We start from the raw sequence: 26,824 nt of genomic DNA, 5'->3' as shown, positions 1-26,824 counted from the left end.
CTCATGTATGCAGATGATGTAGTTTTGCTAAGTCATACCTATGTTGGCCTTCAACACCTACTAACTGAAATACAGAACTACACAATAGAAAATAACTTAAAAATAAACTTGTCCAAAACAAAGACAATGTCAATCAACAGCAAAAAGAGCATACATAAGCATCGGTTCCTTGGCGGCACTAAAATCGACCATGCCAAGGAGTATAAGTATCTAGGGGTTGTATTTGACAAGGAAGGGTCCTTTTGGTGCCAAAAAGAGGAAATAAAAAGGAAAGGTCTGCTAACTGCCTTAACGATGAAAAATCTTGCAAACAAATTGATGGGACCGACATTGATTCCCCTATTGAAGGTAGTGCAGGCTAAACTTCTCCCTTCGATAACTTACGGCAGCGAGGCAATGCGGGGAAGAGATGCTAAAGAGCTGGATAGGACGTTGGTCAAAGCTTACAGAACTATGCTTTGTCTTCCGTCTTACACGTCAGCAGCACAAATAAGGCTGGAGTTTGGCCTTCAACAACAAGTCTTAGCTAGATATGGTGCATATATCATATGTTGGCATAAGATAAGTACGGACAATTCAAACACGCTTAACTATCTGTTGTGGCATGACATACAACACAGGGAGTTTTCCCAAGCAAGAAACTATCCACCAAATTGCCTGGTCTATGGGAGGCGCAACTCGGCCAACTTAATTTTAAAAAACTGGTCTGGAAAAACATAAAACTATCCTCCTTATTGGAAGACAAGGCAGCCTTCTTGAAAAGATCACATGCCTGGATGACCCTCAGCTCTTATAAATCACTCACCCCACAACCATATTTCAATCAGGCCTACCCTAGGGTGATAAAAATGAATTTCCTAAGGTACAGACTGGGGATCCTTCCATGTACCCAACATCTACCACCATGGTTGAGGACCAAAGGCCAAGATACTTGCAGGCTGTGTAACAACAAGAATGGTGATATTCTCCACTTAATTTGCCTATGTGATGAACTGCACCAAGCACGGACACAATTTCTAAAAGACTCATTTAAACAGAAAGGTATCCGCACCAGAAGGCAAGCAGTGCTGGCCTGCTTAAATCCGGCAAACACTCAATTAAACTATAGACTGGTAACATTTCTGAGGACGGCCGAACAAAGAAATGCTGCTAAAGACTGCTCTCACAGCCCAACATTGTGAAACAGCTAATGGACGTGGATTAGGAGCAGCGGTGGGAACTTAATTGTAACAAGCAGAGACAATCTCGCTTGGATAACTGAGCATGCACGGCCGCAGCCCAGATTTTCAAATCAAACAAATTTTTACAGTATCTTGTGATCCATTGACTGTTCCAATCAGCATAATTCAATCGTGTTTTATTACAATGAGAGACTATCTCTCTAGGATAACAGAGCATGCATGGCCGCAGCCCAGATTTCCAAATCAAACAAAATCTACAGCATCTTGTGACCCATTGACTGGTCCAAATACCATAATCTAATCATGTTTTATTACAATGTATTTTCTACTTTAGCATTTTAACGATTTTAATCATGTTGTATGAATTTTGCAGTGCTATTTTTGCAATGGTTTTAATTAACTATGCTAATAAACTTAAACTTAAACATAAGCTTCATAATGTCATTTACTTTGACGGCATGAAGATGGAGGGTTTAGTGACATGACTTCCTGTAAATTCATCATGAGGCCAAAGGCAAGTGATACAACTTCTGAGGCCTGACCTGGTGAAATTACCCCACTGAAGAGACATACTATCACAGTAAATAGAGCTTGAATTGTAAATGTGGTTTCCACGCAAGGAGATGTGACTAGAGGGTGTGTGTCAAGCTGCAATTAAGTACACCCCTAAATTCACAGTGTAAGCAACAAAAAATACATGCACGACCTTTATGGGGTGCTCATATTCCTAGTAACTGCAGTATCTGTCATCTATACAATTGATCAGCAATAATGCTAAAGGCAATTACCGTTTCCATATGTTTACACATTTGCAAATCAAGGACACCTAGAAGATGAATTCAGCACTACACCCACTGGCACATTACTGCTCCCTGGGGTCCATAGAGACCAGCTTTATAGCCACCTGTAAAGAATACTGTTGACTGGGCACTGAGGATGGAAGGCAACAAAACCGTACAGGACAATACTACCTAGCACAGTTAAACCAATAATTGCCGCAACATTTCAGGAAAACAGAGCAAGTTGAAATTTAAAAAGAAAGAGGTACAAACACATTCAGATAAGATTTTAAGGGGAGCATGTTATATTGCTTATCAAACTTGTGGTGACTACACTCACATGCAGAAAGCCCCTTTAACAGGAGGGTATATGTAGGAAGGTGAATGTTTATAAAAAAGCAGCAGCGGACCTTAAATTGCCGCACCTAAACTCCAGTTCCAATAAATCAGTGTTTCCAAATATCTTTTTTCTCTGTGCTGCCAACCCCGACACCAGCTGCTGTTTGGCGTCGCTGTGTTCTCCAGATCAATTAAATCATTTTTTTGTGTTCTTGGGGGCGCACCAAAAATAGAAGTCCAAAGTATAATAAGTAGAAAAATTTCCTTTATTTATTTTTGTCCATTAAAATACACATCATCAGTAAAAATACCACGAATTCAGCCAACGCGTTTCACTCCCTACCAAGGAGTTTCTTCAGGGCTGAAAAAACAATAAAAAACAAATACTCCCATCAGTTTCCTGCATTGCAAAGTATTTGTACCTTCATCATTTCATAATACATCAAAGAGAATCTATATAAGTTTTATATAAATTTTATGTACAACACTTGTTACTCAAACGTAGGTAAATATACAGTCACCAGGTAATCACCAAAAAAATATATATCTATGATAATAACGGGAAAGACTGATAAACAGATATTGTTGGGTGTATGACAAGACACACAATTTTCACCCTATTTTTTCAGTTTTTTTTGGTTTTTTCACTTCTCAACTCTAAACGGTTAACCACCCAAGAAGGGGGGAGAGGGTGACATGGAAGACCGTGAAGAAGAGAACAGACAACATTGGAAAAATGACTTGTTATGCTAATGTAAGCCTACAGAGGTGTATACGCCTCTACCACCCAGGCCCCATGAAAAAAAGGGGAGGCGATTGTCACACAGTAGCTAAAAAATCACACAAATATCAAAAAATTATTACAATAATATAAACATAAAAACCATTAAAACCACTACTTCGTATTTGTGGTTAGAAATAGGTTCCACTAGTGGAGGCTGCAAACAGGTACATCACAAATCTATCACAGCTTAGATCCAAAATGAGTTATATTTTGCCCAAAGCAAATAGTAAACACAGTTCTAAGGAAAGGAAGAGAGAAACACTCTCACGTATTCCTGACTTAATACATAATTTCTTATTTCGCTTTCTCAGATTCACATCCTAGTATTACCCTCATGGTTGTGGTTCACAAAAATATACTCACATCAGTACAACATAGTACATCTTCCTCTCCACTGTTTCCATTTGATTATAACTTTGATTTGGAGCAACCATTTCAGAGAATATTGGGACTGATTTTAAACATGAAACCCCCATGCGTCAATTTTGGCGGAAACAAATAGATTTTTTTAAAAACTATAATTCTTACCACTACAGTTCTTTTTGGTGTGTTATATTACAGGAATTTCCACTATTAGTACGCTAATTCTTTCTTTTGGTCGTTTTTTCTTTGTTTCTTTGTTCACCCAGACATAGTTCTATACAATAAAGAAAAAGATTATTTTAGACTGTCTGCATATATGTATATTTTGTTTGTGTTTGTGTTTGTAAGGGTTTTTAGAGATATATTCTCGTTTTTTCTTTTTCGCATACCTTATAGAGCTGTGGTTCCTGTTGTCCCTTATCTCTTATCTCATTGTCTACTGCCCATAAGTCAATTCGGGTAATCCACTGTCGTTTTGGATCAAGGTTTCTTTCGGTGCTAGGTAAAGGAGAGGGCAAATTGTGAATCTGTACCCATAGTCATGTCTATAAAGCTGTTTAACATAACTACTCGGGCCCCATTCCGGTTTTGAAGCCACACAAATGCCAGGTCAAACCCGCCCAGATTCCCAAATAACGGGCAGTTGTTTACATATAGGTAGCGCCCGGGGCATTTAGCCGTGCTATCCATGCTAGGATCGCCTCCCCATTGCACTGGCTACTTTTTAACTAATGGTGGGGTACGGAGTCTAGCAAAATGGGCGGGACGCTTTCCCACCTGTTTTTTATGGGCTGTTCGAGAGTGCAATGGGGAGGCGATCCTAGCATGGATAGCACGGCTAAATGCCCCGGGCGCTACCTATATGTAAACAACTGCCCGTTATTTGGGAATCTGGGCGGGTTTGACCTGGCATTTGTGTGGCTTCAAAACCGGAATGGGGCCCGAGTAGTTATGTTAAACAGCTTTATAGACATGACTATGGGTACAGATTCACAATTTGCCCTCTCCTTTACCTAGCACCGAAAGAAACCTTGATCCAAAACGACAGTGGATTACCCGAATTGACTTATGGGCAGTAGACAATGAGATAAGAGATAAGGGACAACAGGAACCACAGCTCTATAAGGTATGCGAAAAAGAAAAAACGAGAATATATCTCTAAAAACCCTTACAAACACAAACACAAACAAAATATACATATATGCAGACAGTCTAAAATAATCTTTTTCTTTATTGTATAGAACTATGTCTGGGTGAACAAAGAAACAAAGAAAAAACGACCAAAAGAAAGAATTAGCGTACTAATAGTGGAAATTCCTGTAATATAACACACCAAAAAGAACTGTAGTGGTAAGAATTATAGTTTTTAAAAAAATCTATTTGTTTCCGCCAAAATTGACGCATGGGGGTTTCATGTTTAAAATCAGTCCCAATATTCTCTGAAATGGTTGCTCCAAATCAAAGTTATAATCAAATGGAAACAGTGGAGAGGAAGATGTACTATGTTGTACTGATGTGAGTATATTTTTGTGAACCACAACCATGAGGGTAATACTAGGATGTGAATCTGAGAAAGCGAAATCAGAAATTATGTATTAAGTCAGGAATACGTGAGAGTGTTTCTCTCTTCCTTTCCTTAGAACTGTGTTTACTATTTGCTTTGGGCAAAATATAACTCATTTTGGATCTAAGCTGTGATAGATTTGTGATGTACCTGTTTGCAGCCTCCACTAGTGGAACCTATTTCTAACCACAAATGCGAAGTAGTGGTTTTAATGGTTTTTATGTTTATATTATTGTAATAATTTTTTGATATTTGTGTGATTTTTTAGCTACTGTGTGACAATCGCCTCCCCTTTTTTTCATGGGGCCTGGGTGGTAGAGGCGTATACACCTCTGTAGGCTTACATTAGCATAACAAGTCATTTTTCCAATGTTGTCTGTTCTCTTCTTCACGGTCTTCCATGTCACCCTCTCCCCCCTTCTTGGGTGGTTAACCGTTTAGAGTTGAGAAGTGAAAAAAACAAAAAAAACTGAAAAAATAGGGTGAAAATTGTGTGTCTTGTCATACACCCAACAATATCTGTTTATCAGTCTTTCCCGTTATTATCATATATATATTTTTTTTTGGTGATTACCTGGTGACTGTATATTTACCTACGTTTGAGTAACAAGTGTTGTACATAAAATTTATATAAAACTTATATAGATTCTCTTTGATGTATTATGAAATGATGAAGGTACAAATACTTTGCAATGCAGGAAACTGATGGGAGTATTTGTTTTTTATTGTTTTTTCAGCCCTGAAGAAACTCCTTGGTAGGGAGTGAAACGCGTTGGCTGAATTCGTGGTATTTTTACTGATGATGTGTATTTTAATGGACAAAAATAAATAAAGGAAATTTTTCTACTTATTATACTTTGGACTTCTATTTTTGGTGCGCCCCCAAGAACACAAAAAAATGATATATGTAGGAAGGTGAATAAAGTGGCACCAGTGAAGCCAGATGCAGAGTTCTGCAAGAGGAGCTGGACTTCAATCTGCACCATGAATTAACAACTGACATCAGTAGAGGGAGGACAACAGTGTTAAAACATTAGTGATACAAGAATGTATGTATGTACGTACATGGTATTTCTATAGAGTGAACCTAGCCAAAAGGCAGTGGAACGCTGTACACTTTTACTGAATTCCTGGTCAGGTATCACTTTCGGTTGATTAATGTGGATATCTCCTAAAAGTTTCACCTTGATTAATCTTCTTATGACATGCAGAAAAGTGTTGCTCTAGCAGCATTCTTCCACTGTATTCTTGAGGATCTGATAGGATGGAATAATTCTGATGGCGAGTGGAACAGTGGTGCAAAATCTGGGTACATTTAACTAGAAGGACTGGGTTAAAGTTCTCTTTTTTCTAAACAAAGGTACTTCGAGAATAGAAAGAGTCTAAACACAACATTGACTGTGTATGCAGATGGTGTTATGGATTAGGTAAATGGTGGAATGCTGTTGGAGAATGTTCCTATGATGTGTTGTGAGAGGTAGGATACACAACTTGTGGCAGATGTTGGTGTTATCTTAAAAAAATGCATGAAGCTTATTCCATGTCAATCATCTGGAAGTGCAGGATGGTTGAAGGAAAGACTGATCACAGTGACCGTTAACATTATTGGAATCTTCCTCAGTGAGGCAAGATGAATTGTGCCACATCCAGCACATGAAAACAAGATTCTTGAAACTTCTGAGGATGTACATCAATGTAGAACCTCTAATAGGGAAGCAGCCATAAGGAGGAGGAGCTTTGCCCCACTGCTTTGAAGCAGTGAAAGAACGGAAGAACAAGTTACTTACCTTCGGTAACGCTTTTTCTGGTAGATACAGTATCTGCCTGTGGATTCCTCACCTTGTGAATATCCCCCTGCGCAGCCTCGTCGGCATGATGACGTCAGTTCCGACCTTTTTTCCGTGCCCCCGAGGCACACAGACAGACCGACATAAACAGTAAAAGTATACATAGTACACAGTATTCAAACCAACACACATAGTGTGAAAACAATGCAATATGCATGAATATATAATACATCCATTTAAAATACATTCAAATATACACATAGCAGGTATAGAAGAGTGGACAACGGGGAGGCGGGAGGGTCAGTGAGGAATCCACAGGCAGATACTGTATCTACCAGAAAAAGTGTTACCAAAGGTAAGTAACTTGTTCTTCTGCCAGTGGATTCCTCACCTTGAGAATAGAATCCCACAGCAGTCCCCACTCCGAAGGAGGGTGTCCACTCTGCTATACCAAGAAATTCTGGAGGACAGAGCGTGCAAAGTGGCCGTCCCTCCTCACCTCAGTATCCAAGCAGTAATGCTTCGCAAAAGTGTGGAGGGAGGCCCAAGTTGCGGCTCTACCAATATCCTCTACAGGTACACCTCTAGCCAAAGCAGATGTTGATGACTTTGCTCTAGTAGAATGAGCCCTTATACCCTCTGGAGGTTCCTTAACAGCCAGGGCGTAGCAGATCTTTATACACAGAATAATCCATCTCGATAGCGTGCGCTTGTGCACTGCTTTCCCCTTCTTGCAGCCAGCAAATCCAACAAAAAGTTGGTCGTCCACATGATAGTCCTTAGTTCTATCGAGGTAAAAACTCACTGCCCTCTTAGGGTCTATGCGGTGAAGCCGCTCCTCCTCCTTGGAAGGGTGGAGGGGAGGATAAAAGGTAGGAAGGGTAATGGATTGCCCCAGATGGAAGGGAGTTACCACCTTAGGCAGAAAAGCAGCCCTGGTCCTAAGTACCATTCTCTCAGCATGAATGGTCAGGAATGGGGGTTTCGAACTAAGAGCTTGAAGCTCACTTACCCTCCTTGCCGAGGTAATTTCAACAAGGAAGACCGTCTTAAAAGACAGAAGTCTCTTGGGACACTTGTGTAAAGGTTCAAAGGGTGAACCCATCAAGTAGGTCAAGACAAGATTCAAGTCCAATTGAGGCACAATAAATTGAGTTGGAGGGAATTTGTTGGTAAGACCTTTTATAAAACGTAATACAATAGGTGACTTAAATAATGACGGCAGGTCCGGCAAACAAAGGAAAGCCAACAAGGCCGATAAATAACCCTTTACAGTCGCCACAGCAAAACCCTGCTGGGCCAAAGAAAGAGCAAACTGAAGTATGTTAGACAAACGAGCTCTCACGGGGTCAAAAGATTTCTCTCCACACCAGGAAACAAATTTAGACCACCTATAGGAATAGATTGACTTGGTGGAAAGACGCCTGGCCGAAAGAATTACATCCACCACATCAGGGGGGAGAGAAAAGGATTTCAGGTTGCTCCGTTCAATCTCCAGACATGAAGGTGTAAGGTCTGGAAGTGGGGGTGTAGAACCTGCCCCTCCATCTGAGAGAGGAGATCTGCCCTGAGAGGGAGACGGAGCGGCGGGCACGAGGAGAGGTGGAGAAGATCTGTGTACCACACCCTTCTTGGCCAATCCGGGGCGACCAATATACCTTGGGCCCGGTTTTGGCGAATCTTCCTCAGAACCCAAGGAATCAAGGGTATGGGAGGAAACGCGTAAAGGAGTTGTGAGCCCCAACTCAACTGAAACGCGTCCCCCAAAGCTCCCTACAACGGATACTGCAGACTGCAGAATGAGGGGCAGTGAGCGTTCTCGTGAGTGGCAAACAGGTCCACCTGAGGAGTTCCCCACGTCCGGAAGACGTGACGAACCACCTCTGGGTGAAGCCTCCACTCGTGGTTGGCTGAGAACTGCCGACTGAGACTGTCTGCGCGAACGTTCAGAACTCCGGCCAGATGATTTGCCATCAGACAAATCTGGTGGTCCTGAACCCAGGACCAGAGACGCAGAGCTTCTCTGCAGAGAAGATGCGACCCCACTCCTCCCTGCTTGTTGACATACCACATCGCGGTCGTGTTGTCCGTCAGGACCTGATCCGACTGACCGCGAAGGGAAGGGAGAAAGGCCTTGAGTGCCAAACGAATTGCCCTCAATTCCAGAAGGTTGATGTGAAGCAACCTTTCCTCTGGAGACCAAAGACCCTTGATCTCCAGATCCCCCAGATGAGCACCCTACCCTAGAGTGGAGGTATCCATGATCACTGTGGCAACCGATGGAGGCAGATGAAAGGGCTTTCCTTGAGACAGATTGCCCTCCACGCTCCACCAAGACAGATCCACTGCAGTTTCTCTGGAGATCCTCACAGACTCCCTGAGATCTCCGTTGTGCTGATACCACTGCCTGCGGAGGCACCACTGGAGCACCCTCATGTGCCAGCGTGCATGGTTGACCAGCAGAATGCAGGAAGCAAACAGACCGAGCAGGCGAAGGACCTTCAGGACTGGAACGACCGCTCCATTATAAAACAAAGGAATAATTTCCTGAATGTCGAGAATCCTTTGAGGAGGAGGGAATGCCCGACAAACAGTAGTGTCCAGTACTGCCCCTATAAACAGGTTGCGCTGTGAGGGCACCAGATGAGACTTGGGTATATTTAGCGAAAAACCCAACCTGTACAACAACTGAGTTGTCTCTTGCAGATGATGGAGCACCTTCTCTGGAGACTCTGCTTTGATCAGCCAGTCGTCCAGATAGGGGAATACAGGAATCCCCAACCTCCTGAGATGAGCTGCCACTACTGCCATCACCTTGGTGAAGACTCGAGGCGCAGTAGTAAGACCAAACGGAAGGACTGCAAACTGGTAGTGTTGCGACCCCACCGTAAAACGGAGATACTTCCTGTGCGACTCCAGGATCGGGATATGAAAATACGCATCCTATAAGTCGAGCGACACCATCCAGTCTTCTTCCAGCAGCGCCGGAAGAACCTGCGCAAGGGTAAGCATTTTGAACTTCTCTTGTTTCAGATAAAGATTCAAGATCCTGAGATCCAGGATTGGGCGAAGCCTGCCATCCTTCTTGGGAATCAGGAAATACCGGGAGTAACATCCCTGACCCCTTTCCTGCTCTGGAACCACCTCTATCGCGCCTTTATTTAACAAGGTCAGAACCTCCTCCTGAAGGAGACGGAGATGTTCCTCTGAGCAAGCCCCTTGACAAGGAGGGTAAGTTGGAGGGAATTCCCTGAAGGGAAGAGCATACCCATTTGCCACAAGATTGAGAACCCATTGGTCTGTAGTGACCGATTCCCAATCCCGCAGAAAATGGGTAAGCCGACCCCCAACAGGACCAACATGACTGGGAATGGGGAATCTAGGGCTGCTTTGCTGCGGCGATAGGAAGAGAGGTAGAGGAAGAGGAGGAAGAGGGTTGGCGACCTCGTGGACGACCTCTGTTTCGTCCTCTATAAGACTTATGCAGCGTATTTTGTTGCTGCTGCTGTTGCTGCTGATGAGGCTGCCCTTGCGAACGAAAGGATGACTTCCTGAATCCTCTGTATTTACGAAAGGATCCTCTGGACTGGGGCTGCAAGCCAAGTGATCTTGCCGTGGCCTTACTATCTTTGAATCTTTCAAGTGCGGCATCAGCCTTCTTACCAAACAGACCCATACCGTCAAATGGTAAGTCCAACAAAGTAGCCTGCACATCTTGAGAAAAGTCTGAAGACTTCAACCAAGCTCCCCTTCTCGTTGCCACTGCAGAGCCCATAATTCTAGCCACCGAGTCCGTTGTATCCAGGCCACTTTGAATGACCAGGCGCGCAGCAGCTTGGGTATCATCCAAAACCTCCTGACAGTTCTTCCTGCCATCATCAGACAGTTTTAGCAGCAACTGTTTAGAGGAATCCATTAAGGCATGGATATACCTTCCCATCAAGCAAGTTGCATTTGATGACTTCAGTGCCATGCTTGCTGATGAGAACACCTTCTTAGCGGACTGGTCAATCCTTTTTGACTTCTTGTCAGCTGGAACCTGTGGAAAAGCTCCTGAAAACGTCTTTGAGCAAGCCGCCTGAACCACAAGGCTCTCAGGTGAAGGGTGAGCTGACAAAAATTCTGGATCCTCCGGTGCCACTCTATATCTCCGTGCCACAGTCCTAGAGACTGCAGGTGCAGACAAAGGTTTTTTCCAAACCTCCAACACCGGCTCCAGAATTGCCTCATTAAATGGTAACAAAGGCTCAGTCACAGAGGATGGAGAATGCAACGTTTGAGTCAATAGATTGGACTTAAAATTCAGTGGTTGGAAGATTAATGTCCAATAACTCTGCTGCTTTTTGGGACTACCTCCTTAGAAGGAGCATTTGAACCAGGAGAAAAATCCCACTCAGGGGAGACATCAAGACTACTTGCATCTTTTAATTCCGCAAAATAGTCCTCAGAATCAGGAAGTTCACCTTCCTCCATGTCCTTCTGATAGCGTGCCTCTTCCACAACTCTTTGGGCCTCCCTCCTGGAGCGGATCCTCGGGACCGGAGTCGATGGATCCACAAACGACTCAATCGGATTCGGAACCAGCGTCGAATGCGGATCAGACGGCACCGCTTGCGCCGAACGAGGACGAACAGGCAGCACCGGAGATTCTCGATACGGCACCGGAGATTCTCGATACGGGGTCGGAGATTCTCGGTACGGCGCAGGAGCCCTCGGCGCCGGATAATTCCAGCACGGCGTCGCTGGAAGAAAGGGCATAAATGGAGCCTGGGCATATGCCTGAGTCCTTGGATGCTTGTTTCCAGTCCAAAAAGCTGAGAGCCCGAAACCGGTCCTTGGATGCTTGTTTCCAGTCCAGGGAGGACCTGGCTTGGCAGTTCGGGCTGGACTGTTCCCATGGGGCAGAGGGTCAAGACTGATTTGCATATGGCTGGGTCCAAACTGGAATGACATGGTGAGCAAAAAAACGATGGATTTAGGCCCAGATCTCTGTACTCTGGTGAATGTATGACATTGTTCTGCATTCTGTCCATCACCAGTTGTTTTTGCATATGCCTGAGGGACACCAAATTAAAGGCAAAAGGACCCATGGGGCCCGCAGGCGCACCAGTGGGGTACATAGCCCTTGCAAAGACACCATACATTGCGTTTAGATAGTGTGATGGGTCTTGGTCTGGAGCCGGTGTACCTGGAGTCGGGCCCGTCGGCGCCGACAAAGGAAACTCTTCAGGCTGCTCCTGATCTTCTTGCTCTGGCTCGGCTTCACCCGGATCTGAAGAATGGACCAAATCCGATGGAGCCGGCGTCGGTGATCGAGAGACTTTGACTTCAGGAGATACTTCCTTCTCTGGTGAGACCGGTTTTGAATGAGAAGAATCGACATCACTACTGCGACGTCGAGGAGAAGACGACTTTGGCGCCGGTTCCTTATCAGAGTGACGCCTTGAAGAGTGCTTCTTTCTCTTATGTCTCTTCGACTTCGAATGTCCCGACGCCGACTTCGAGCCGACCTGGACTCGGAACGAGATCTCGACCTCGATCTTCTTTTACTCGCCTTCGTACTCTTCTTCATTTTAGCAATAAATAACTTAGCTTCCCTTTCCTTTAATGCCTTAGAGGTCATCTTCCTGCAACACGCACATCCATCGACGTCGTGATCGGAAGACAAGCACCATACGCAGTCCTCGTGCGGATCAGTGATGGACATCTGCTTCCCACACTCCCTGCAGAGCTTGAAACCAGATTTTCTCCCAGACATCTTCGAAAGGAAACGAGAAGAACAGACAAGAACAACTATAATAACAATGTTACTACGGAGAGTCCCAAGAAACCGTTGGCGTCGACGGCGCGGAAAAAAGGGAACTGACGTCATCACGCCGACGAGGCCCTATTATGGATCCAGTGACGTCAGCGGGGTCGCGAGTGGAGTCGTACCCTCTGTGACATCGTCCATGACCTCGCCGGCATGCAGAGCTACAAAAGTTTCCGATTGGCTGCTGCACAGGGGGATATTCACAAGGTGAGAAATCCACTGGCAGATGTATCTATCAGAAACACAAAATGAAAATAACTCAAGGTTATTATCATTTTATGTTTTCCTGCTGCGGCCGGTTTGCAGGCGGGCAGGGCTGCTCCAAAGACAGAGGAGCAGGGGGTGGAGTGGTTTGCCCACTCCAAGTTCGCATGAATGTTAGGCCGGCACTCTCGGGCCGGCCAAACATTCATGCGCACTTTGCATGTTCTTCACGCAGGCTGCATTATAGCCTGAGTGGAGAACATGCCCAGGCTCCAAATCTCTGGTTGAGTGTCAAACCACGGTGCTCAGACCAATCTAAATCCTGCATTGCAGTGTTGCGATTGGCTCATGGGAGCCTGGACACTTCCTGTACCAGCCCCAGGGAAGAGACGTAGACACGGAGGAGAGGTGCGGCATCAGGTAAGTGTTTTTTTTCTTTTTTAAACTTCCTTACCGCCCCTCTCCAGCCCCTCCACCCCGGATGATATACAGCACAATGGGTATCTAGTAACAACGTCCGCAGAAAACAGTGCAAGGATATAATTCACTGCTAATGGCTGTTCAATATCTACAAACATCGATGTGCATTAGTGCACGATTTAAGAAATATATAAAATACCTGTCTTCCGAGTGCTGTATGATAATTACATTAAAGTTTGGTGGCAATTCATTCACTATGTTGAGATGCTGTGGTTGAATAATAAGATTTTCCCACGCCTATAAAAAGAAGAGTTAGTTTTGTGTCAATCGTTTACAGATCAATAATACGTTCTCAACAATAAATGTGGCACAAAGGTACAACTTAAGTAAACGGGATCATTTTTTACAGTAAAGCAAGTTTTGCAATTAATAACCTTTTTCTTTCAAGGTAGTCTTCTCTTGATTCTTTTGATTACTTTTGAATTTTGCAGGAAAAATATCACGGCTGTTTATTGATTATAGAGTTTTGCAAGGCGCGTATAAGACGGTGTGAAAACAATATAAGCACTCCAAAGGGAAGGTGCAATAAGGAAATACTGATCACTGCCACTGAAAATGTACTAGAAACATCAATTAATCAGTCTTATTATATGAAGGACCGGGGTAGTGAACAATGCGAAGATTACTAGACTGCGTCCTGGGTTCTCTAATGAGACAACTATAAAGTGAAATGAGGGAGCATTATTCTGCATACATACACAAGTGGTCACACATGGTTAGGGTAAGGGAAATTATTAATTATTGTGCAGTAGGCACAACAGCAGGCAAGCATTTTCACTGGGGAGATGTGTGAAGCAGAAGCATTGCAATAGTGGAAACAGGCTAAATAATTAAAATAGCACTAAAGATAAAGCGACGACGTTACTTACCATCAGCAACGCTATTTCTATCAATCTACCACATATTCATCACCTTAGAACAGTTCCAGTCGCCAGACTGAATCCAGGATTTTTTTCTAGCAATGCTCCTGTATGAATATAAGGAGCGAAGTGCGACTCCAGAAGGACTTTGTGCCACCCGGAAGAGATGGAATTAAGTCACATATATGTGCCACTTCCGCATGTGGACACAGGTTTAATTTCATGTCCGTGCGCTCAGGTGCAGATCCTGAACAACTGGTGGTGTCTGTGTGCTGATATCTAGTTGGAACGGTTTTTAGAGGTTAAGAGAAGGCAACTCCAGAGAATGGGGAGGTGGGAATTCAGTGAGTACCTTCTTCTTCTAATGGACATTTTAACCACAGATTCTTCACCGTAGAATAGATACCAAAGCAGTACTTTCCCAGGTAGGGGGTGTGTGGGGTGAGCTTAGACCAAAAGCCTTGCAGGATCGAATGGGCAACATGCCCTTCCCGCTGGACCTGATGATCAAGGCAGTGGTGCTTTGTGAAAGCTGGCATTCACATCCACATAGCACATAGCAGGAAACCCCACAAAAACCTGATAGTCCACACGATGTTCCTGGGTATAATTAATGTAAAATTGTAAATGCCTTTTGGGGTGGAGCTGATGGAGCCTTGCAAGGGTTGAGGGTGGGCAAGGAATGATTGTAGGATGTTAGATTGGCTAATGTGAAAATAAGTCACGACCACAGGCAATGGTGCTGGAACAATTTTCAGAGAGGGTGTGCTGCTATCAATTTTACATTCATGAAGTTATAGGGATTGTGAAAGATCCAAGTGCCACTCAAAGAAGTGTACCAAATATATTCAGCAAAGAGAGGTAAGGATGTAGTACGTAGCTAGTGTCGAATATTATTAGAGCACTCTTTTGCAAATAGATTACTAAAGCATGGTGTGATACCACAACATCATTTACAGATAGCACACTTTCCATTGAAATGGGCACAACATTTTTATAGGCATGCAGATATAATGATAAAAACTACATAGCGTAGATATGATAATGTGTGGCGATCAGGTTTCATTGAATATTTTTCATTTGTGCATCACCAAGTAGTGTTTTGATTTGTTTCCTTTTTTAATTTTTTTTATTTTTTATTGATTTTATTGTTTTTCATTGCGAGTTGATCAGGTTACAAGCATGTTTAGTACTGAAGAAAACAACATAAAAGAAAAACAGCAGAGAAAATTTCATATATAAAACAAACATTGCATGAAAAAGAGAAATAACAGTTTTCCAATCAGAGTTATACATTGAAAGGGCAACACTGTAAATAATGACTCAGAGAGATGAATAAATAAGCTACTGCCCTACTTCCCCCTCCATCCATCGCTCTACCGGCTCCCAGATTTTTATTCCTATTGCCCTTCTTTTACGCCCTTTCATTCTATAGATGGCACGTTCTAAAATATACCTTGCCAACAGACGCCCTCTCCAAGCAGAGAAAGAGGGTGAGTCTGGACTGATCCAGTCTTGAGTCACACATGAACGAAAGATCCCAACAGAGATAAATAACAGCTTTTTGTGATTGTCTATCATGGATGTAGAAGAGACTCCAAACAATACAAGCTCTGATGTAAGTGTTACAGGAATTCTGAGTATCAAAGAGAGAAAATGTTGGATTTCTGCTTAAATGCGGACATAGAAAAAACATATGCACCACGTCCGCCTCATGCAAACCACATCTACTACAAGCAGTACCTACTGAAGAACCCCATTTTGAGATTTTGGCTGGCGTGTAATAAAGATCGTACAACACCATGTAATGCTGTGTTCTACTCCTTCCAGAGAACAAGATAGAATTGGCCAAATATATGGATTCCTCCATCTTGATGGAATCCAATCCCAGTTTCTCAGCCCAAAGTTGTTGTCTAAAGAGTAAGTCATCTGGGTGTAAGGACAACAACTGATTATAAAAATAGCCAATCTTTCTTCTTTGATACATAGAGTCAATCAAAGGAATTCGTTGTAGAGATGTGCGTTCTTGCACCGTTAATGAATTAAGATAGCTATGCCACTGTAGATATTTAAAATAATCCGCATTCGTTAGTTTAAATTTATTTTGGAGCTCAATAAATGGTAGCAATTTATTATCCTGTAGGAGATCACTAAGCTGAGTGATGCCGAGGTTGCGCCATCTTTTCATAATATGATCTGTACCCGCAAATGGGAAAATGTGGAGGGACATCAAAGGAGTATATCTCGTGATTCTAGGGATATCAACAATTCGTTTGATGGATTTCTAAGCCCTAAAAGCAGCTTTTAGAATCTTAAATTTGGTTATTTTATAATAACTGGGCTCGACAAATTTTAATAAACAACCCTTAGCCTCTACCCCTAGAACCAGTTCGTAAATAGATGGGGAGTGGGAGTCCTAGATCGGGGCCTTGTCGCTGATTATTAAAGGGGAGATAAATTGCAGCACTGATGATAAATAATAATAAAAAAAGTATGGGATGCCCCAACCCCCCCTATCCTTTGGTATTATCATTTTTTGGTAGGCTCTTCGATGTCGTTTATACCCCCAGAGAAATCTTCCTGTCATTTTCTCCAACTGTTTAAAAATAGGAAAAGGGAACTCTAAAGGGATACAACGAAATAAATATAAACATTTCGGCAAAATCATCATCTTCATGACATTATTTCTGCCATATAGGGACAGGTGTAAATGGTTAATGCGCTCAAGTAAAGTTTCAGACTTTTTTATCATAGGTATAATATTTATTTTGGGGATTTGTGAAACTGGTGATGTGATCTTACTACCCAGATATGTCGAAATAAGGACTATATTAGGGAGTGATGGGGGGTTATGGCCGGTGAATAAGATTTGTGTCTTAGCCATATTTAATTTATAGCCCGAGAAGGCACCAAACTGATTGGCCAGATCTTCTATCTTTGGGATTGCTTTAACTATATCCGTGGTAAGGACAACCACATCGTCAGCATATGCCAGTGCCCTGTAATGTATGCCTGCCGCTACCACCGGTGTTATATCGTGCGCGTGGTTTAGTTTGTTTAGAAAAACATCTATATAAATTGCAAATAGCAACGGGGAGGCCGGGCACCCCAGCCTAGTACCTCTGCAAATGGGAAACGGGGTTGACTTGTTTACTCCAATTTTAATAGATGAGGTAGGTATGTTATACAAAGCTTTCAGTGGCCTAATCATACCTGGTCCAAACCCCTTTAATAATAGTAAGTCCCAAAGATATGGCCAAGCCACTCGATCAAACGCCTTTTCGGCGTCTAAAAGAGTAACCCCACCGGTGTATTTGTACCTTCTGCCCAATCCAGCAAAGCGATTACTTGGCGAACATGATCCGTGGTGTCGCGTTTGGGTATAAACCCATGTTGCCATCGAGATACTATGGTAGGAATTATCGATGACAGCCGAGTTGCTAGGATTTTAGAAAAAGCTTTGCTGTCAGCATTTATAAGTGATATCGGCCTGTAGGAAGCCGGGTCAGAAGGAGGTTTATCCTTTTTAATAAATGCCATAATGGTCGATTCAGCCCACGAAGGAGGAGTGTCACCTTTCTGTGCTTCCAAGAATGTAATCAACATGTCTTGTTTTAGCACATTTCTGAACATTCGATTAAATTCTAAGGGAATCTCGTCTGGTCCCATGGCTTTACCAATAGCCAGAGATAGTATCGCAGAATTTATCTCTTCCCAGGTGATGTCCAAGTCTAAAAACTGGGTCTGTTCTGAAGAGAGTTTGGCCACATTATCGATAAGAATAAAGTTAAAAAATAGATCACTAGAATAATCTAAGGTATCTTGAGCATATAGCTTGCAATAGAATTGTCGAAAGACATCTAGAATTTTATCAGGTTTAGTGTGTGTCTGACCAGCCTCATCTTTAATTGAACCAATAAAATTTGATGCCTCTTTTTGTCTCATCTTTTTTGCCAAAACTTTCCCAGATTGTTCCCCCATTTCGAATATCTGTGCCCTCATGACTGCAGATTGTTGTGCCAGTTTGGCTGCAAAGACCTCATAAAGTTTTGCTTTATGAATGGCTAATGAAGATTTAATAGCTTCAGTGTCCTGGTTGTTCCTGATAGCAGATATCAGCTTCTCTTCCCACTCTCGAACTGCTTTATATAAAAGATCCATTTTATCATGAATGAGTTTCTGTTTGTTGATTGAATATGATAGAGTCTCTCCTCTCACCCCCGCTTTAAAAGTATCCCATACAATTTTAGGAGGGGCGCTACCTCTGTTAAATTCAAAAAATTCCATGATCCACTTGCCCATATGTTCTATATATTTTGAATCCGCCAACAGTTTCAGATCAAATGACCACTGCTTGAGATTAACACTGGGGTGAATTTTTAACTCTATCATGATTGGGTTATGATCCGATATTATTCGGAGAAATATCTCAAATACAATATTATCAATGAGAGAGGTATTAATAAAAAAATAGTCCAACCGCACCATCTTCTGATGCGGTGCGGAAAAAAAAGTGTAATCAGGTGAGATAGGATTCTTTGTAAATGCTACATCAGACAAACCATATTCTTTTATTAAACATTTTAAAGCTTTATAAGTCTTTTTCTTTAAACCCGTGTAATCGGCACTGCTATAAAGATCTAGGCCCCCATACAGATGAATATTAAAGTCGCCACAAAGTATCAAGGGAGATGGCCATTGCGCTAGCTCAAGACTTAAGAAATTCAAAATTTCAGGATCGTCTGTATTAGGAGCGTAGATTGAGCAAATGGTATAGGTTTTATTATCAATATTAAGTTCCAGAATAACCCATCTACAATATGGATCAGCCTTGCTGCGCTTAAGAAACCCTAACCCTCTTCTCATGAGAATTGCCATGCCCTTTGTGGTAATTCCTTGACGTGTGCAAGCCAATAAGTGCATACCTAGATAATTAAAGCGATGCCGATCATTCCAGGTCAAATGCGACTCTTGTATGCATAAAAGGTCTATACGCATGGACTGTATCATCTGTGCACAGACACCCCTCTTCTTTTTGTTATTTAGCCCACACAAGTTCCATGAACAGATCCTCAATTTCCCCGACATTTCAATTTGATAGGATACTCCCAAACATAAATGACATAGTCATTAGAGCGAAATTTACTACACATGATTCTCTCTTGACATCTCCAATGAAATATATCAACAAACAGCCTTTTGTGATTAAGTTTCATATTCAAATAAACTGCCACACCAAACAATATACTCTCTGCTTTAATTTTATAGAATTTGCTCTTCACCTGATCAATCTCGCACCTTACCCACCCCCTTCCCTCCCTCACAGCCCCACCCCACTCCCACCCCCTCCCAAAGAACGGCAAAGGGACTAAAGAGTCCCTCATCGTGATGATAATGTGAGATGCAACTAGTGTGACTCGCCAATAAACTACACTAAGGCATCCAAGTGTATATACCCTCCATCGTCTAAAGAAAATAGATTCATGCATGAGAAATACCAAGAAAAGGACGTGGAGAAAATTAACTACTGAGTGATAGCACTACCAAAAACAATCATTGCTGCTAGATATCCCCAAAAAAGATCAAGAACAGAAAAAAAGACATCAGTGAATAGAGTCTAACTTTATATCAAGTCAAATTGATGTAAGTAATTCTTTGGCTGCCCCCTCTGAGATTAGAAAATGTGTTCTCTCTTTGAAGATAACCTTCAATTTAGCAGGGTTAAGGAGAAAAGCCTGGGCTCCCTCTGCTTGAAACAATGGAATCAACTGTCGGAACTGCCATTTAAGTTGCACAGTAGAGTGGCAATAATCAGGACGGACAAAGAACTCCAGGCCTTTCCCCGTACGCTTCCTGTCTGGCCTGGCTAGATCGTAGAGAGCTTCCCTTGCAAGAAACATATTTAAACAGATAAGGATAGCCCTGGGCTTAGCATTGGAATCGTTTCTAACATTCTTTTGAAAGGGGAACCTATGCGCCCTTTGGAGTTCTATATCCCATTTCCACTGGGTAAGCTCTGGGAAGGCCTCGGTGAAAAGATCTGCTACGAATTTTCTAATATCTCCCCCCTCGCTAGCTTCAGGAATACCTAGGATGCGCAGGTTATTCCTACGTGACCTATTTTCAAGATCCACAAGTTTCCAATTGATCTCCTCTTTTAGCCCCTCTAACGATGACAACTGTTTATTCTGGTAAGTCATCGAGTCCTCAATTGCTGAGATCCGAGCTTCTGCTTCTACCACTCTAGCTGAGACCTCATTACAGGTTTTACCAACTTGGCGGAGATTATTTTGAAGGCGGCGAACTGCGCCTTGAGTAGGTAAATTCTCAGTTTTAGTCTCTTCGCGGTGCTGAAGCATGACTTGGTATAGAGTATTTAATGTTATTTCAGGTGTCAATGAAGTCTCAGACATTAATACCAAGGGGGTAGGAGACAGCTCAATGGAGGGACCTTGGACTGTGAGAACCGTGTGCTCCTCGTCACCCCAGTCAGGTCGCTCCGAGGATTTATCACAGTCAAAGTCAGAGTCCTGGGGGGAACTATGTATACTCTTCCCGCTCTCATCGTCCCCCCACTCACCGCCTCCTTCTCCATCTCCATCTCCATCGCAACTACCAGCTTCCAGCGCATTTGATAAATCCGACATCGAGTAGAATTGACCTGCCGAGTCAGTAGATTCCACTTCTGCCTGCAGATTAGCTGCTTCTGTAATCTCTACTGACTCTAATGATTCTTGCAGCAGGATATCGAGGGATGGAGTCCCCTCCGGCTGTGACTGCTGTGCGAATGGCATGGCGATGTCAACAGGATTAGTTGTAATACCCCTCTCTTTTCCTGGATTTAGAGATAAACCCAATGTAGACTCATCTTGAGGTGCCTGCTCGGTGAGTCCAGCGTTAGCCTGAATAGGGCTGTTGAGATTTGCGGAGTCATTACTGATCAGGGTCAATTGTTGTTGGATTAAAGGCTGCTCGGGCTGTTTGGGCTGTTCAAGCTGTTTAGGATGTTCCGGAATTTCTCCTTGCTCTCCTTTTCCTTTGTTGTTAATGGCACTTTTGTTTATTTTCCTGAAAATGCCATGGATTTTCGGGATTGTACCAGTAGAAGCACTACTAGTCCCAGAATGCAGTGGTGGGGTTTGTGCATGATCCCAGACTGGAGCACTTGTTACCGATGACCCTGAGCCTTCTCCAGATACAGTTTTACCGTGTAGTATATTACCAACAACTTTGCCGCTTTGAGCACTTTGACCCGATGATGGTGTAGCAACTCCTCGACTCTGAACCGTGTCCTGAGCCGCTGCGGCTGTCACGGCGCGCGTCTTAGGTTTCGGCTGTTTCGGCATCCTGTGATGAGCGTTGCAATCCGCCGCCATCTGTAATCGGCTGTAGTGGAGCCCAGCTGGGCCACCCAACTTGCAGATGCCGCTGACGGAGCTCCGAGCACGAGTCTCGCAGGAGCCAGGCACGCCTCATCTCCTCACTGACCGCCGCCGCCAAGCCGCCAGGAACGAACGCTGAAGGTTCCTGTATAAATCCCGCTGCATCCCCGGCTCAACAGTATGTATATATCGTTTAAGGACTATCGTAGTTTTAGGAGAGCGGGCATGCAAGCAAACTAATCAGGGTATAAAACGTAGATAATGGCGAGACCACTGCCGCTTCTCCTCACACGGACGCCCTTGCGTCCGCCATCTTGCCTTGCTTTGATTTGTTTCCATCACACTTCATATTTACAAAATAAAATATGCTTTCCTAAGTGTGGATATATTCTGAAATATTTATACAGTTCACCAACCACCGCTGCACACAGTCAAAGTTTAGGTCAGAGCCTGCGGCCAACCCGAGTTGCACACAGTCGATGGCAGTTGGTAGCTTACAGATGGTTGAGCATCCAGTGGCTAACTCATGCTGACCAAGAGCCATAGCCAGAGTATTGTACCCATGGATGCTGTCATCAATTATGTAATTTGAGATACCATCTATTATGTCATTTAATATGCTTTGAGCACTGTGATATGCAAGGTCATAAGCAGTGGACGATATGGTCATGCGTTATGGTTAGTTTCCCCGAATATAACTGGACCATTTCAGTGGATTCAGGAATTGCTTTGAATTTACAACTACAGTTTAACACCGATTTATTACAGTGAACTTCAGTTTTTTTTTAAAATCTGTGTTAAGCTCTTATAACAAACACAAACCATAACTTCTCCTTAATCTTTGTTTTTCTGTAAATTTCTGTGATTTATTTTTAATCATATACAATATCCAATTGTTCCTTGCACCTAACCTCCTATATGTGGGTAACCCCCAGTGATCACAAACCACTCAGTTGGAATCTGTTTACACCGAAGCATAATATCAGAAAAGGGTCAGTGCACATTTTAAAGGACATGTCTCACCTAACCTAAAAATCCAGGATGCCTTCTACAAAGAGACTGTCAAGAGGCCCACAAAGAGAAAATAGCAAAGTGCAAAAAAGGGAGATCGTCAAAACATAGCGCTTACACATATAGAATGTTTGCTGGATTCAGACAGATATTGTATTAATATCCCAAAGCAGGTCAGTGATCGAAATCTGTCCCTCACAGTTTCTGCAGGGATTAAACTCTGAATGTTGAGATGGAGACATAATACTGCACTAGTCAAATTTGTTTGTGAAGAAAATTCACAAACTCTGGAGAGAAAGCTGGTTACAGTGATATCATCTGACACCACTTCTGGTATCCATACAAAGCCAGGACTCTCTACCGGCGATGTGAGAGCTTTGAAGTTTTTGAATCCTGTCTGACACTTGGGTTTAGTCTACAGGTGAGGAATTTCCAAGTAGAAGAATTCGTTAGAAATGGCAGAGCGAAAGAGCTTTAAATCAATTACAAATCTTCACAAATCATAAGATGGTACATAAAACCAAAAGAGAGAGACTACAGCGGTGAAAGGTTCAGATGAAGCAGTTTAGCCCCTTCACCCATGCCCTGTCCAGAATCTTTCCGGTGCTCCCTCACTTCAGCTCCTGTGACTACCACGCTTTTTCCACCACAGTCATTCTCTTTCCTCCACAGAGTCCAATTTCTGCATGGCCTCTCTCCCAATTGGGAGCATCAGAGATTGGACTACTCACTCTTGAGCCTGGGGAAGGCTGAGGTGCTCTAGTAAGAAAAAGAGAGCAGGCGAGGGTGCTAGGCATGAAAGGGGGTTCCATGGTCTTCATATCAGCTAGAAGCAATCTAGTCAAAGGAGGACCCTGCCACCCAGGGCGACAACAGGAACCACCCAGGTCAGCCCTAGCATCTTATGAAATATAAAAAGTTACTTGCAAGAAGCACTTTCACCAGTTACTAAGGAGGAAACATAAACAACCCAAATGGGAAACCCCATCGTCTGTCCAGAAGGAAGCACTCCATCCCAGCACCCACTCCACCTACATAGCAGGGAGCAGCCCCTGTCCAGCACCCACACCAACTAAGTAGAACGCAGCACCCACTGTTAAGCATTCTTACCAGCTGTTCAACAGCAAGCATCCCTACCCAGCACCCTCAAGGGATGTGCAGTAGGAAGAATCCCCTGCCCAGCATCCATACCTGATGCCCAGCAGTAAGCACCGGTTGTTCAGAAACCCTTCCAGCGGTAAAATAGAGATTATTCCATCCATAGAAACGTCAAATTCTGCCCAGAGGTCAGCTACTTCACAAAAAGCACAATCTGCCAACTCCAGTCATTTCATTGGCTGCAAAAGGGGCACCCCGCCATTCTCAACAGCACCAGTGCTAGTGCTAGTTTCCCAGCAGGGTGTCCCTCTAGTAATAACCTCGACATCTGCCCAGCAGACAGTACTTCTGTCAGTCCTACCAACAGTACCATCTGCTCAGTTTCTACAGTGCATGCACACTGCAAATACTCTAACCAGCAGTTAGCAATGCTGCCCAGCTCTTTCACCAGCTTCTATGTAGAATGCTAGTTAGAAATTAATAGTGGTGTGTAAAATAGTGTGTGAAATTGGGTTATTAGTTGAGAGGGGCTGAGTCCCCACTCAAAAAACAAGCACAATCCTTGTCAGGGTGAACCACAATTGTCACTACATAAACCTGTGCTTAAACTGCCGCTAGTTTGCCATAAACACCGTCAGGTTTAACTTAGAGTCAATGTGTAATATATTTATGAATCATTCAAACAGTAAATAAGTGAAAATCCTAAATCGAGTTAGAAAAGTAGATACAAATTTACCAAATAAATTGGCACAATCAAAAAATGTGGAGGAGGTAGAGGATAAGGTTAGGTTCACCCTCCTTACAGAATATAGATCCACAATATTCGGAATACCGAATTAAGAAACCTAACCGTTGGGGCAGTAGGGATTCCACAGACAATGTATGAAAAACACTCTTCCCAGAAAGAAAAAATTATTATCTAGAGTCCCCTCACCCACCAAGGTTTCCCCTAGGTGGCATGCTTCATCATTGGGGTCCTCTCAATCCGCTGCGGATTGAGGTGTGCTGCGACTTGCGGACTACGTAGGAGGACTTAAGATGTTGAATTTATGCGTGGAGCAGTGATGTGGAGTGGAAAGGAATAGTTAAAAATACCTAGCTGGTGAGTTAATGTTTTATTCCTACTCCTAGTTGGTATATTGTAAAAACAGGGGTTAATAACAGGGAGAGACCTAACTATAATTATAATTCCCTGGTATTGGGTCAACATGTTTCGAGCTGTCCTCTACAAGCTCTTCTTCAGGACCACATGAGGACCAGCCCCGTGTATACCACTCCTAATTAATCATGTGACTAGGAATTAGTGAGGTGCACACCTAAAGTGTATACACACAATACATACGGTTAATTCAACGATATGCCATATGTGTAGGAATAGAGCAAAGGAAAATTAAAAATACCTGCCTACCAGCCAGGCTAGCAGGCCCTATATACATGAGGCGTGTTGCCTCGATCAATGTACTCCTCTATAGTGGGTGTACTTATCATCTATATTGTGCAATCCTCCGTAGTGGAAGAAATCGATCCCACATGATATCTGTGATCAAAGTGAAAGGTAAAAACATTAATGTAAAAACACTTGTGAATGACACCACGTGACAAATAACATACAACATGTAAATGTGATCCGTATTTTTGACATGTACTTCTGTCCAGATAAACTACTGCCTCATGGTCTGCAGGGGTAGAGGGGATTGTAGTCACACCCTAGAATAGTAAATGTGAAATAGACCTGATTATTAGAGATCCTAGGGATAAATGGTAAGACCAAGACCGGGGAAGAGAATTTCCTACTGGTGTCCGGGCTTGTCCTAAAAAATAAAATAAAATAAAGTGATTTGTTTTGCCAATAAAATAGTAATGGGAGACAATTAGGGCCTGATTGGACTTACTTCGTCAAAGCTCTCCTCTCTGCATTGTACCTGCTGCCATCCCCGGAGACGGCATATAACCGCATGAGTCTCCTGGGGCTGTTTTGTAGTTGGCAACCTGGAAGTGTTTAATCATACTCACGCGGCGACTAGAATGTCCCTGGTACTAAATAGACATCATTCGTGTTCTACTCTAGGAGCCATCTTGGGAGAATGACTATACCCGTGAGTATAACAGGAGATAGTCGTTCCTGTAGTAAATCAATCGTCATTCAATTGGGCGGTATGAGACTGTACCCAACTCAAAACGGCCACCTCCCATGGCGTAATCGTTCAGCCAACTTGAAAGGGACGCTGTATATACAAATGTGTATGACAGCAAGTGATAATGTTGACAACAAGGAATAAAACAAAAACACAATAAATGAAATAAAAATAAACAAAATTAACACCTCTTGATGTTGGTGGCAAGGGGCCAAATGAGGAGACAAAGAGTGTATGTATAAAATGAATCCATCGCCGCTATATGGGGCGGTCAGAGACTAGACTGTGCCTTACTCAAAATGGCCACCACCTATGGCATAATCGTGCAGCCAACTTGAAGGAATGACTGTATGTACAAATACAAATATGCTGACAATTGGTAATACCGCTAATAAGTTAAATTTGAACAAAATGGTTTAAACAAAATTTAAACAAAACACTGCTTGCTGGGGCTGACCTAGTGTAACAGGAGACATAAAGTTAAACCTTAACAAGCCATGAGACAGCATGAGTGAGGGTCCTGACGTCACCCAAGATCATAATTGGTATGCTCCTTAGTTGAGGGACAGTGAGCCACCCAAGGGGTTGGAACAGTATCAGTGCTCGCGAGAAGTGAAGAAAAACATTGGCGGAAAAGAATCCCCAGGGATCAGTAACCTCCGTACAAACCACCCCAGAATGGGAGGGCAAGGAATCCATGTTGAAGAAGAGACAAAAGATGAAAAAAATGGCTATAAACCCCAAAAGGGGTAGAAGGCCCATTTGAAGAAAAGCCAGGCCAGTACTAACATTGGGATCGCCATCGGAGGTGAGATGGAATCATCTCCAAGAACACATATATTAAAGCTAAATGCAACAGTAGCTTTGACAGGGGACAAGCAGATTAAAGCAGGCCGTGCAATGGCATAGAAGAGAAAGGATCAGCAGAATAGGCCATCCATGCCAAGATACGGACACCACACTTCCACAAGGGGCCTAAGAGAAATGATAATAGAAGGGAAGAGAATGAGCAGGAGCCCATCTTGCACGTGCATAGCGAGAGCCA

At 43.2% G+C, this 26,824-nt stretch overlaps 1 protein-coding gene and 2 long non-coding RNA genes across 3 annotated transcripts in view; 1 reads left to right on the top strand and 2 right to left on the bottom strand.

Annotated features, from left to right (window-relative positions):
* The window catches only part of CFAP46 (cilia and flagella associated protein 46), a 1,487,057-nt gene that overhangs the window by 436,319 nt on the left and 1,023,914 nt on the right, over positions 1-26,824 (bottom strand). Inside the window, exon 47 of the mRNA XM_078643461.1 lies at positions 13,433-13,530. Coding sequence (XP_078499587.1) covers positions 13,433-13,530 — 98 coding nt within the window. The remainder of the gene's footprint in view (positions 1-13,432; positions 13,531-26,824) is intronic.
* Positions 2,577-3,941, bottom strand: LOC144755022 (uncharacterized). Its single transcript, XR_013594824.1, has 3 exons — positions 3,836-3,941; positions 3,612-3,720; positions 2,577-2,660 (listed from the first exon to the last, which is right to left on the bottom strand). It is a non-coding gene; the product is annotated as an uncharacterized LOC144755022 (long non-coding RNA).
* LOC144755024 (uncharacterized) lies at positions 4,467-5,831 on the top strand. Its single transcript, XR_013594825.1, has 3 exons — positions 4,467-4,572; positions 4,688-4,796; positions 5,748-5,831. It is a non-coding gene; the product is annotated as an uncharacterized LOC144755024 (long non-coding RNA).

Source organism: Lissotriton helveticus, chromosome 5_1, assembly GCF_964261635.1.
Source record: "Lissotriton helveticus chromosome 5_1, aLisHel1.1, whole genome shotgun sequence".
Classification (NCBI taxonomy): domain Eukaryota; kingdom Metazoa; phylum Chordata; class Amphibia; order Caudata; family Salamandridae; genus Lissotriton; species Lissotriton helveticus.
This window is presented reverse-complemented; position numbering and strand designations above follow the sequence as displayed.